This window comes from Bubalus bubalis, chromosome 11, assembly GCF_019923935.1.
Source record: "Bubalus bubalis isolate 160015118507 breed Murrah chromosome 11, NDDB_SH_1, whole genome shotgun sequence".
Lineage (NCBI taxonomy): Eukaryota > Metazoa > Chordata > Mammalia > Artiodactyla > Bovidae > Bubalus > Bubalus bubalis.
The window spans coordinates 88741370-88755894 of record NC_059167.1 but is presented as its reverse complement, the minus strand read 5'-3'; the positions used below and the strand labels follow the sequence as shown (position 1 = coordinate 88755894).

The 14525-nt window shown below is 39.2% G+C and overlaps 1 protein-coding gene across 5 annotated transcripts in view; it reads right to left on the bottom strand.

Moving 5' to 3' along the window:
- AAGAB (alpha and gamma adaptin binding protein) overlaps positions 1–14525 on the bottom strand; it is a 74045-nt gene that overhangs the window by 50673 nt on the left and 8847 nt on the right. For all 5 annotated transcript variants that reach the window (XM_006050234.3, XM_006050235.3, XM_025296270.2 and 2 more), the window contains exons 2-4: positions 2878–3068; positions 2651–2747; positions 2241–2330 (exon numbers count right to left, since the gene is read on the bottom strand). In XM_006050234.3, coding sequence (XP_006050296.1) covers positions 2241–2330; positions 2651–2747; positions 2878–3068 — 378 coding nt within the window. The remainder of the gene's footprint in view (positions 1–2240; positions 2331–2650; positions 2748–2877; positions 3069–14525) is intronic.

Genomic DNA, 14525 nt, shown 5'->3' with positions numbered 1-14525 from the left:
GCCAAAAATATGATCATAAATAAAGAATTAGAATCGATAAGATTAATTTAATACAAACAAAGATAAAGTCTCATATTGATGTTTGAATAATACATGCCAATAAACGAGAGGGTATATGAGGGAAATGATGAGGGTATATGGGATGAGGATACATGGGAAAAAACAACGAAGGTATATGGCAACAATACATGCCAATAAACAATGAGAGTATATAGAATAATACATGCCAATAAATGATGAGGGTATATGCAAACAATTGGCATTGAAACATTCTAGGAAGGTTTTAGTTAATTTACCTAAAGACAATATGTTGAAATCTACTTTTAAGCTCAGTTAGGGAATTCCCTGGCACTCCAGTGGTTAGGACTCCACATTCTCAGTGCCATAGGCCAGGGTTCGATCCCTGGTCAGGGAACTAAGATCCTGCAAGCCACGCGGCACACCATTAAAAGAAAGAAAAAAAGAGTCTTATATACAAGACACAAAATCATAATAAAGGAACAAAATTGAATAATTAAAAAAAAAGCTTATGCTGAATACAAGAACATTATTCATTATGGTTAATTTATGTTGATGTATAGCAGAAACCAGGCTTCCCTGGTGGCTCAGATGGTAAAGAATCCACCTGCAATGCAGGAGACCTGGGTTCAGTCCCTGGATTGGAAAGATCTCCTGGAGGAAGGCATGGCAAACCACTCCAGTATTCTTGCCTGGAGAATCCCCATGGACAGGGGAGCCTGGCAGGCTACAGTCCACGGGGTTGCAAAGAGCTGGACACGACTAAGCGACTACGCATGCACACACGCACGCATGCATAGCAGAAACCAACACAATATTGTAAAGCAATTATCCTCCAATTAAAAATGAATAAATGTTTTTTAAAAAAGGAACATTATCCAGACAAGGGGTAAGGGAGCAGCATAGCAAGATAAAGGAGCAGAGATTCCAAAATGAAAACAGATAAAGAAAATGACTCAAATGTTGATTCTCAACGACAATCGGAAAAAGAGAACATTCTTGTGCCAGAAGTAAGCAATCACACGCATGCTAGCGTGCAAAACAGGGCACAAATTTCAAGAATTCTAGAAAAACATGGAAGAGAAATTGTACTTAATAATTTTGAATATTCTAAAATATGTACAGGGAGAAAAATCAGCTTTTTTTATTTCATTTTTGTCCTCTTTTTCTCTGGTGGGGCTTTAAAGGTAACAACACTTATTGGAAAAAATTCTAAGTCAGAATATAGAAAAATGTTTCTTAATTTCTTTTTTTAAAAAAATAGGTTTCAAATAATGATTACTTTTAGCCTCTCTATGCACTTTAATTCAAGTTGGCTGCCCTACTTAGTATGTCTTTTGCAACAACCAGCATCTTCCCACCAGTCCTCTAGCTCTAAATCCAGTACCTTCCCTATTTCTTTCCCATGGAGCAGCTTACAAGTACGAGTTCACAGTGCCAATGCATTCTTTGAACTTCTGAAGGGAAATAATCTCTTTGATCTCTGAAACACCATAGCACCATGATTTATATTTTTTATAATACTTAGGAAGTTCCATGTATTCCGTAATTTGTATACAAGTTTCATCTCTTGTACCAGATTATAAGGTTTTGGAGGCCAAACTGTCTTATCTTGGTAGACTCCACAGTAGCTAGCACAGTTGTACTTGGAAGGAAAAATATGAGAAGAAGAATGGGGGAAGGAGAAAAAAGAGGGGAAAGAAATAGAAGGTCCAAAATATAGCAGAAGGAAGGTAAGTACAGAGGTACCCCCCCAGGGCGGGGGGGACATTCTGCGTCTGTTTGTGGTTTCAAATGTCCAAAAGACACACAAATAGTACTGACAGGCCCCCTACGGTCCCTAGGAATTCAGCCTCAGGTTACTAGAAATGCAAAATAAGAAACATAAACTTTATAACTATTTATGAATTAGGCCAAACCCTCCTTTTTTGGCAGCAAAGAAAGGATAAGAGATTGGGGAAATGACTAAGATTTAAGGTAGAAATCTCTATCCATAAGAAAAACAAACATGTCAAAAGTCCTAAAGTGGGTGGTAAAACCAAATAAATGGATTATTCGATTAATAGGCAGACTGCATCAATGGATTCTGCATAAATCTTTTCAAAAAGCTAGGGAAAAATTATGTGTTTTGAATATCACTTTGATTCTTCTTCCTTGAATTAAAATAATCTCTCATCTCTTAATCCAAAATCTATGTTTTCTCCAGACATAAAAATACTTACCATCTTCCTCAGGCAACTCTTCCGGACTAAGTTCTACCAATTCAAAGCCATGTTTGATACACCACTCTTGAGCTTTCTGTCGGTTTACACCTAAAATAACATGCAAAAGATTCTTCATAAGCAAAAGAAAATAAAATAAAACACGAATATTGCTGCAACACTCTCCACAAAGTGTTAATCTTTAATGTCAATGTTATTCTAAAGGCATCCAAAATAAATCAATAAAAAGAAGATGATTTTTCAAACCCCAAGTGTCCATTCTTAAAAAATTAAATACTGCAAGAGAAAAAGCTGAAGATATTTTTGTAAGGTAGTAAAATCATACAAGACATACGGCTCTGAGCTAAGGAAACCAATGTTTTGTTTACCAAGGAATGGCAAACGCATGTGCCACGTGCTGCTGCGCTTACCACTCTCGGACGCTCTATCGCAGACCAAGAGCATCACCTCAGGCAACCACGACTCTGCCAGAGGAAGCCAGGAGGAAACACCATCAAGACCAGATTTCTAGAGGGATAAAAAACATACAAACAAAAACAGAAAAAGAGACATTAAGAGAACTCACAGAAAATGCAAAGGGGAAAGAAAAAGCACAAAATAATTTTTTATTCAAGGTCCAAGGAGAACAAAATCTTACTTGTGTGCTGTCAAAGTAAACCACAAATGCTTGGACAGACTCTGCAATCTCTGCGGTGACTAGAAATTTGTTTGGCACCACGCACAGATTGATATCTGCCGAGTAGTATTTATTATCGATAGTCCAGGGATAAAACCTCACAGCATCATTGGCAGTCACTTCCACAACAACATCTTCTGTTCCAAGAATATCTAAATAAATGACACAACATTACCATGGAAAGTGCAAAATCAATATACACTGGTCAAGCTTCTCAGTAAAATACCATATTAAAAAGGCATTTACTTCCGCTGCTTCTCTTTACACAAGGATTTCGAAGTTTTCAAAGGGGATGCCATACGCTATTTTCTTCTTGGATAATTTGACTGTAATAGTGACATAATTTTTCTTTAAGAATATAAAAACTAGGGAATTCCCTGAAGGTCCACTGGTTAGGACCCTATGCTTCCAATGCAGGGGGCACGGGTTCAATCCCTGGTCAGGGAGTTAAGATACTACATGCCACCTGGCGCAGCCAAAAAGAGAATATGAAAACTACTGAGACTAGATTAGACAATACTAGAGCACAAAACAGTCATCTAACCAAACACCCACGAAAGAGCGTGTGGAAGAGAAAATCTAAGAGTTACATTTATTTTACTGCTTACATACTTCATGGCAGCTGAAAGACTAAGGAAAGTCAAGCATACTTAACTATTCTGTACTTACTGCAAGCTAAAAGGAAGATGGCAGCAAGGCTAACCATTAACAAAATGGAAGGGCTACACACAGTCCCTACGCCAAACACTGACACGTTAATTCAACTAATAAAAGAATGGATACTGATCAATGACCCCTTTCCATTTATATTCAGCCTTGTTCGATTCTTTGAAAGCCAATTCAAATTCTTGTTGACAAAGACACTTTGGGCAAATTTAATATAAAAGAGCCAAGAAAATTAAGTGATTTAGGAGAGAACCAAATCTTTCAGAAATCCATTTATAGTAAGGGTATAACTTTTAAAATTCTTAGAGTAAAAGCCAAGTCAAAGATGAACAAATACAGTTGTGGTCATGGGACCATCAGAGCATTCTGCTTCTATAAAGTCATATTTAGAACTGGAAGAGACATCAGAAATTGTTCTAACCCAAACTCCTATCTCTCATACCCAAATCCACAATCTTCATTCTACACATATGTAGAAAATGAACTTAGAGATCTAAAATGACATGCCACTAACTGAGTGATTATAAGAATATACAGCAAAATGGCCACAAACTCCTTTTTAATACATACTAAGATGAACATATATATGGGCCTCCAGGTGGCTCAGTGGTAAAGAATCTGCATGAAACGCAGGAGATGGAGCTTTGATCCTTGGGTCAGGAATATCCCCTGGAGAAAGAAATGGCAACCCACTGTAGTATTCGTGCCTGGAAAATTTCAAGGACAGAGGAGCCTGGCATGCTATATAGTCCATGGAGTTGCAAAAAGAGTCGGATATGACTTAATGACTAAAACAACAACAAGATGAAGATATAAAATATTCCTCAAGGAAAAGAAAAAAGCAGGAGGCATAACTCTCCTAGACTTCAAACAATATTAAAAAGCTACAGTAACCAAAATGGCAAGGTACTGGCATAGAAATAGGCATATGGATCAATGGAATAGAATAAAGAGCCCAGAAATAAATCCACACAACTACACTTAATTAATCTTTGACAGAAGGCAAGAATGTACAATGGAGAAAAGACAGTCTCTTCAGCAAGTGGCACTAGGAAAGCTGGACAGTCACATGTAAATCAATGAAGTTAAAGCACACCCAACACCATTCACAAAAATAAACTCAATGACTTACAGGTGCAAATATAAGACACCATAAAACTCGTAGAAGAGAACAAAAGCAAAACACTCTCTGACATAAATCATAACAATGTTTTCTTAGATCAGTCTTGGTTCAGTTCAGTTGCTCTGTCGTGTCTGACTCTTTGTGACCCCATGGACTGCAGCACGCCAGGCCTCCCTGTCCATCACCTCCCCGAGTTTACCCAAACTCATGTCCATGGAGTCAGTGATGCCATCCAACCATCTCATCCTCTGTCCTCCCCTTCTCCTCCCGCCTTCAATCTTTCCCAGCATCAGGGTCTTTTCCAATGAGTCAGCTCTGTGAATCAGGTGGCCAAAGTATGGGAGTTTCAGCTTCAACATCAGTCCTATCAATCAACATTCAGGACTGATTCCCTTTAGGATAGACTAATTGGATCTCCTTGCAGTCCAAGGAATTCTCAAGAGTCCTCTCCAACACACAGTTCAAAAACATCAATTCTTCGGCACTCAGCTTTCTTTATAGTTCAACTCTCACATCCATACATGACTACTGGAAAAATCATAGCCTTGACTAGATGGACCTTTGTTGGCAAAGTAATGTCTCTGCTTTTCAATATGCTGTCTAGGTTGGTCATAACTTTCCTTTCAAGGAGTAAACGTCTTTTAATTTCATGGCTGCAGTCACCATCTGCAGTGATTATGGAGCCCCCAAAAATAAAGTCTGCCACTGTTTCCATTGTTTCTCCATCTATTTGCCATGAAGTGATGGGACTGGATGCTACGATCATAGTTTTCTGAATGTTGAGCTTTAAGCCAACTTTTTCACTGTCTTCTTCATTTTCATCAAGAGGCTCTTTAGTTCCTCTTCACTTTCTGCCATAAGGGTGGTGTCATCTGCATATTTGAGGTTATTGATATTTCTCCCAGCAATCTCGATTCCAGCTTGTGCTTCATCCAGCCCAGCGTTTCTCATGATGTACTCTGCATAGACGTTAAATAAGCAGGGTGACAGTATACAGCCTTGACGTACTCCTTTTCCTATTTGGAACCAGTCTGTTGTTCCATGTCCAGTTCTAACTGTTGCTTCCTGACCTGCATACAGGTTTCTCAAGAGGCAGGTCAGGTGGTCTGGTATTCCCATCTCTTGAAGAATTTCCCACAGTTTATTGTGATCCACACAGTCAAAGGCTTTGGCATAGTCAATAAAGCAGAAATAGATGTTTTTCTGGAACTCTCTTGCTCTTTCAACAATCCAGCGGATGTTGGCAATTTGATCTCTGGTTCCTCTGCCTTTTCTAAAACCAGCTTGAACATCTGGAAGTTCACAGTTCACGTATTGCTGAAGCCTGGCTTGGAGAATTTTGAGCATTATTTTACTAACATGTGAGATGAGTGCAAATGTGTGGTAGTTTGAGCATTCTTTGGCATTGCCTTTCTTTGGGATTGGAATGAAAACTGACCATTTCCAGTCCTGTGGCCACTGCTGAGTTTTCCAAATTTGCTGACATATTGCATGCAGCACTTTCATAGCATCTTCTTTTAGGATTTGAAATAGCTCAGCTGGAATTCCATCACCTCCACTAGCTTTGTTCATGGTGATGCTTTCTAAGGCCCACTTGACTTCACATTCCAGGATGTCTGGCTCTAGGTCAGTGACCACACCATCGTGATTATCTGGGTTATGAAGATCTTTTTTGTACACTTCTTCTGTGTATTCTTGTCACCTCTTCTTAATATCTTCTGCTTCTGTTAGGTCCATAGCATTTTTGTCCTTTATTGAGCCCATCTTTGCATGAAACGTTGCCTTGGTATCTCTAATTTTCTTGAAGAGATCTCTAGTCTTTCCCATTCTATTGTTTTCCTTTATTTCTTTGCACTGATCACTGAAGAAGGCTTTCTTATCTCTCCTTACTATTCTTTGGAACTTTGCACTCAAATGGGTATATCTTTCCTTTTCTCCTTTGCTTTTTGCTTCTCTTCTTTTCACAGCTATTTGTAAGGCCTCCTCAGACAGCCATTTTGCTTTTTTTGCATTTCTTAGATCAGTCTACCAAGGCAATAGAAATAAAAGCAAAAATAAACAAATAGGACCTAATCAAACTTACAAGCTTTTGTACAGCAATGGAAACCATAAATAAACCAAAAGACAGTCTATGGACTTAAGAGAAAATATTTGCAAATTATGCAACTGACAAGGGCTTGATTTCCAAAATATAAAAACAGTTCATATAAATCAACAACAAAAAAACAACCCAATCAAAAAATGGGCACAGGACCTAAAGAGATATTTGTCCAAAGAAGACACACAGATTGCAAACACATAAAATGACACTCAACATCATTAATCATTAAGAAAAATGCAAATCAAAACTACAATGACCACCATTAAAAAGGCTATATATTATAAATGCTAGAGAGGGTATGAAGAAAAAGGAACCCTCCTACACTGTTGGGAGGAATGTAAGTTGGTGCAGCTACTATGGAAAACAGTATGGAGTTCCTCAGAAAAATAAAAATAGAATTACCATATGATTCAGCAGTCCCACTCTTAGATATCTACCCAGACAAAACTATAATTGAAAAGATACATGCACCCCTATGCGCACAGCTGCACTATTGACGACAACCAAGACATGGAAACAATCTAAATGCCCATGGACAAATGAATGGATAAAGAAGACGTGGTGCATAATACAACGGAATTCTACCATTAAAAAAAATGAAATGATGCCATTTTCAGTAATATCGATGAACTAGAAATTATCATATAGAAAGTAATTCATGAAATTTGACCAATACCATATGATATCACTCATATGTAGATTCTAAAATATGGCACAAACGGGGGGGTGGGAAAGAGAGGGACTGGGAGTTTAGGATTAGCAGATGCAAACTATTACATATAAGGTGGATAAACAAGGTTCTACTCATAGCACAAGGAACTATATTCCATATTCTCTGATAAACCATAATGGAAAAGATTATAAAAAATAATATATATGTATAACTGAATGACGCTGCTGTACAGCAGAAACTAACATCATAAATCATCTATACTTCAACAAAATAAATTGAAAAAATATTCCTCAAACTGACAATTAGCAGGACACAAGAAACTAGAAGTTAAATTTAAAATTCCAGACCTAGGATTATATATTTGGGACACTGCCATAGTTTTTGCTCAACAAAGATATGTAGAAATTAGTTCCCAAACTGCTAGAAATAACATATAATATATAAAGCATGTATGTGCGAACATGCTTTCTTTCATTAGTAAACTTCATCATGTGGTTAAGAACTGGCCTGCTGAAGATAAAACTTTTTAATTATAAAAAATTAAATTTCAAATAAATTTAGGAATTTATCTTTGCCATAAGGCACATTTTGAAACTAACTTTCTAAAATTTTTCACCAAAACTAGAATTGTTATTCTCATATTAACAGAAGGTCTGTGCTACTATTTGAAAATCAGAGTTTACCTTGTGTCTTTAAGAAATCAGTAGTTCTTTCTGCTTAATTTCTATCTCAAGTTATAATCTTTTATTAATTATCAATAATGCCATAGTGGTCCCGTAATGGACACTACGACAAGCACAATTAAGAAATAAGCAGCAGGAAGAACACATCAGTTACTAAAATCAAAGATTCTGCTTTCATATAAATGTCTTGCAGAAAAAAAAAACAAAGAACTCTTAGATCAAAGTCAATGTTGCATCCAAAACTAACATTTCAAACTTCAAGCAGGTGGTATAGCAATATGCCAATAAAAGCACATATGGAAGAACACAAACTGAACCAAGGGGTGTAGCAAAAAAAGTATAAACTGATTTTTTTTAAGGGTAGGACAAGCCACCATATGGAATCAGTCTTCATTCATGGATACTTTTTTAAAATAATGAATTGACTTGTTTTTTTTAAACTGGGGAAGCTAAAGGAGTACAGTGATGAACTTACTGCTGTTAAGGGGAAGGAGAAGGAGCCGGGGACCAGTATTCCTACCAGCACCACAGCCAGTTCTTGATATTTCCTAGACTGGCTGTAGTGTCGGACACTGGGATACAATGTGGATTACATTTTTTTTCAAATCAGTGTCTTCAACGAACATGAAACAATTAAATCAATGAGGATGTCATATACTTCACAAACTGTAATATAGAATATCTGGATCCATTTAAGGATGGTTCATTTTGTTAATAAATGTCTAGAACACAAGAGGACAAACAGTGTGTTCCTCAGAGCTCCTAAAATCATGCTGTCACTGATTTTCAAACAAGAAAGCATTTACTGAACACGTAGAAAGAAGTCATTTCTTTCTCTTTTCTCTACATTGGAGAAGGCAATGGCACCCCACTCCAGTACTCTTGCCTGGAAAATCCCACGGACGGAGGAGCCTGGTGGGCTGCAGTCCATGGAGTTGCAAAGAGTCGGACACGACTGAGCGAGTTCACTTTCACTTTTCACTTTCACGCACTGGAGAAGGAAATGGCAACCCACTCCAGTATTCTCGCCTGGAGAATCCCAGAGATGGGGGAGCCTGGTGGGCTGCCGTCTGTGGGGTCGCACAGAGTTGGACACGACTGAAGCGACTTAGCAGCAGCAGCAACAGCACCAATAAGTTGGAAAAATGAGTTTCACCTTTCAAAGGTTTAGGAGCTGAGTGGGTTTTTTGTTTTGTTTTCATTCTTTGTGCTGCCTAAAACAACTTGATGGCTCAATTTACTTATCAGATTTTTTTTCAACATTTTATGTCTAATCAGATACTTTCAGCAAGGCTGCATATGGGCTTTATTATCACATCTGTGCCATATTAGAACTAGAGAGAGAAAAGTGAAGATTGGCTCATTCTAGTTCTTATCATCAATATCATAATGCAGAGTTTAATTTAAAAAATGTAAATGTCTACATTAAGTATAGCTTTTCTCCTTCATCTTTTATATTTGGTTTCAAGTGTTTAACGAGTTTATTCTTTTCCAAATTAAAGCAAAAACCACTCAAATGCACTAAGAGTTTATGGAGATGGTCAGTATAATTCACTCATTTCCAGATAAGAAAACTGACAACCAAAAAAAAAAAAAAAAAGGCCACCTGCCTAATAGGAGCAGAGTCTAAAACAGAATCCAGGTCACCAGCATCTCCCCTACTCCACTGTGGTCATTACACACCACAATATTTAGCGTCTGAGCTAAGGCACATTCAGGTGTCTAACGGTCACAAGCTAAAATCAACTGTGGGCCTAAGTATCCTCTGCCTTTTCATGAAAACCAAGAATAGCCAGAATGAGGATACCCAAAGACATGAGAGGTACAACTAACCCATCAGAAAACTGTATACGGGTCTGAGTATTTATATGTCAAAAATGAGTCATAGTGATCTTGTGGGAGTTTTTTCCCAGACAGACTTCCTAGAAAAACCTGCCATGGTCTCTCTTCTTTGCCCTACGTGCATGCTGGGTTGCTTCAGTCGTGTCTGACTCTGTGTGACCCCATGGACTGTAGCCCCCCAGGCTCCTCCGTCCAAGGGATTCTCCAGGCAAGAACGCTAGACAGAGTTACCATGCCCTCGTCCAGGGGATCATCCCAACCTAGGGATCAAACCCGTGTCTCTTAACACCTCCTGCATTGTCAGGAGGCTTCTTTACCACTAGCGCCACCTGGGAAGCCCTGCACCCTGGGAAGCCCTGCACTCAACTGGATTTTGATGGAGTCAAAAAGATGCACACACGCTATCAGGAGCAGCTTTTCCCTCCTCCTGGAGGGTGGTGGCCTGTCTCATTCAGTCTGCCGGCAGCCACCTGGTGGAGCTGTAATACATCATTTTTTAAGAGACAAATACTAGGTGATTAATTGCTGGGTCTGTTACTACAAATGGCTTCACAGCTTAAAACAGTTAATTCGTAATGCTTTTAGATGAGAAGTTAAATGTCAAATCGGTTCCAGTAGCAGGTATAAACCTTTCCCCCAGCTTTAAGCACAGTATAAATCTCCCTCCCTGGTTGAGAAACTTACGCAGCCATCATTTCTCCAGAAGCTCCTACTTATTTCTCCCTTTGGGGGGAATTTATTTCCCCTACAGTCCCTCCCACACAGGAAGTCAATGAAGAGATTCAAGAGTTGAAGAGAACTGTAAGCCAAAGAAGTTTTAGGTCAGCAACTCAAAGACTCCTTCTTCTTGCCCCTCTTTGTACTACTTTCCGTCCTTTCTGACCTTCCTTCCCTCAGAAAAGAGTATAAATTTGAAAAGGAATCATGAAAGAAAGGAGGCACGTAGCTTTCTGTGATTTAGAATCAATAAGAGGTTAATATTCTCTTTATTGTGAACTAAGAAGCAGACTGAAGATCCAAGGCAAATTTCTCAAACAGCACAAATATCCAACTTCATACATACATATATATATATATATATAAATATAACCTTTACCTTACTCCTTTTCTTCTATCTACTCCAGCCAAAAAAGACCAAATCAGTGCACTCAAGCAACTGATACTCTTTTAGATTATTTCTATCTCCTTCAGTCGGACAATTAAAGACACTTTTAATACCAATAGAATAAACGGGCACTTAATTAATCATGATATTCTTTGCGAAGAGTTGTCCAGTAGTTAAATCATATTTTCTACACCTTGAGGGAAGTGACAGCTGTCATTTCAAGCCAAGATGATCCTTCCAGAAAGCAGTACTCTTCTGAGAATACAGTTAGTTGTATTCTTTCTCATAGACCTGAAACTGCCTTTGCAGCTGAGGACTGTAACCTCCACCCCCAACACCAGCGTCTTTCATGGCACACACTACTCTGGGGACCCACAGCTGCTTCCCTTTCCTTTTGAGATGACAGTACCGCTAACCTGAAAAGGCCAGGAAAAGGAGACGGCACAGACCCAGGGTCAGAGGGACCTGTACCTGAACACCAGCCCTGGGTGAGAACGACAGATTAACCTCTCTGTGTGTCAGGGCCTCACCTGCAACGGGAGACAAACACACTCCTCAAAGAGCACCTTGAAGATTAAATAAAACGATGCACGAGAAGCCCAGGCGGGCGCCGGGCACAGAGCAGGCCCTCAGTCAAGTCCACGTCCCCCTCCTCAGCTCAGCTCCTGCACTGAGAGGAGTGTGAGAGGGAGCACTCCTGACTCTAAGAGGACGCCGCACTGAGCAGAGCGGGTGCGAGACATTCAATTACGAAATAACCACCGCCCTTAAGCCGCCCAGCCCTCCCTCCCCAAAGTCAGCCTTCTTTAATTTTTCTTTTCCATTGTTACTGTGCAGACTGAGACAGAAGAGAAAGCAATTAGGAAAATTATAGGAGGCAGCGGAGTCTGACGTCAGCTGAAGGGGAAAGCAACCATTATGAAAGAAAAGAATTGAGCAAAATGTGATTCGGGAAAATATATGACAGCCAGGGTTTTCCTTAACCAGCGAGAAGGAAAGCCAGAAATCTTTAAAAACCATAATGGCTCCGTGCTGTTGCAGGCAGTGGCCATTTCATAACCACAATTTCATGAGAACGTTGTATAAGGTGTGTGCTGCTCTGTCAAAAACTCTGTAGCTGTTATTAACTACCAGATTATTCCCTATTCACTAGAAGTGGCTCATACTGCTGCAGTGGAAAGGGCCTTTGGAGCCTGTGTGCCATTTAAAGGTTAAAACTGCAAGGTTAGGGCTGGGACTTTACAGAGACAAATGTCGGGAAATTCTTATCTGTGATTCTCTGAGTAATCATCCTGCAGCCTCCTGGTGCACATAACGCAACATCTGTCTGCGTGTGGATGACAGCTCCATCAGTGGAGCAGTATTAAGTGACTGAGAAGAGGAACTGGACGGAGTTACAGCAATATATGCCTGCTTTAACAAGAGCACAGCAATTCTGGTTTGCTCACAACACTTAATTACCTCTTCCTCACACACTCCTCTCTGGTCACTCTCTAAAGTCCCATTTCCATATGCTTTGGGGCTTTCTGTATCATAGTGGAAGTTTTAAAAGTTGAAGCAGAGGAAATCCAACTCAGTCCTCCTCCTTTTCCTCAAGTTCACTTTCTTCCAATACCCATCTGGAAATGGTTACCACATCTTCAGGTTAAAATAACCAGGACAGTTAGCGAGTTTGGGATGGACATGTCCACACTGCTATATTTAAAATGGATAACTAACAAGGACCTATTCTATAACACAGGGAACTCTGCCCAATGTTATGCTGCAGCCTGGATGGGACAGCAGCTTGGGGGAGAATGGACACATATGTATGGCTGAGACCCTTTGCTGTCCAACAGAAACCATCACAACATCGTTTATCAGCTACACCCCAATACAAAATTTAAAAGTTCAAAAAAAAATAACTAGGGGTGGGGGTGTCTCTGCTTGCCCAGGAAAGAGCAATATGCACAAAAGAACATAAAGAAGCTGGCAGGGAGGGGAGAGAGATTATGGAGAAGTGCCTTAGGAGGACCAAGGAAGAACCATCAGCCTCTAAGTTTCATGGGCTTCTCTCAAAGACCACTTTATCAATCCCAGTGGCACAGCTGACAGACAATTCCTACTTGTATTTGGGGAAAGGAGGGGACCTCTTTGAATTCCATTACTATTCTCATAGTTTGAGATACATATCTAAGCAGTGATTCTTTACTGGGAGATGATCTTGTCTCCCAGGGGCCGTATCAACATCTGGAGACATTTTTGGTTGTCACAACTAGGGAGATGCTACTGGCACCTAGTGGGCAGAGGCCAGGAATACAATGCGCAGGACAGCCCCACACAACAGAATTACTCGGTCCAAAATGTCAACAATGCTAATGTTCAGAAACCCTAATTTAAAGCAAAAGAACTTGTGGCACTGACTTAACTGTATTCATGAAACAAAATAGAAGTTGTGGAATGCACAGCTGGTTTTATTCTTTCTTACAGAACTGAAGCTAGCCCTTTTACAGCCAGGCACAATAACCTCCCACCACAGACATAAATGCCATTCACTTGCATCTGATCAAAAACCTATCTTAAAAGTATCCTTTAATTCTTTTAACCGTAAAAATTATCTGGCAATTAATCTTAGATGTTTTGAAAATAATTTATAAATGGTGGTTTTCTGAAGAACACATAAGCCTGAACAGGACAATTATGAGATGAAAATAATTTCTATACTCAAATGGTAATTTTCATAAACAAATCAGCATCAAGTAATAAAACTTCACACCAAAAATACTGATGTCAGCTCAAGTTGACAATAGAATCTGCAGCAGATGTTAACTTATTCTGAAAGAAGGTAAACATATTTGAGATGAACCTCCCCAAACAGAATAAATTCAATGAAGAACATCTATTCTGTAGTCCCGGTATGCATGCATTGAAAATAAGCCTGGTCCAATGAAAGACATTACAAAGGTAACAGACCCAACATCCCAGGCCCCAAAAGGTTCTGCAGAACAGGTTAAAATCATAACTGGACAACACACAGTCAGAGGGCCACAGAAAAAGAAAACTAAGACATCAGTAAACTGGACTTCATCAAAACTTAAAAGTGCTGCATTTCAAGATACCATCCAGAAAACCAATGATAAGCCACAGAATGGGAGAAGATATTCACAAATTACACACATGATAAGGAATCTGTATCTAGGATACATAAAACACTTACAAACTCACTAATAAGAAGATAAAGGCTTTTTTAATGGGGAAAAAAGCAAGATATGGAAACAACCCAAGTGCCCATCAACAGAAAACTGGCTTACAAAGGTGTAGTATACATATATAATGGAATATTACTCAGCCATAAAAAAGAATGAAATATTGCCATTTGCAGCAACATAGACGGGCCTAGAGAATATTATACTCAGTGAAACCAGAGGAAGACAAAT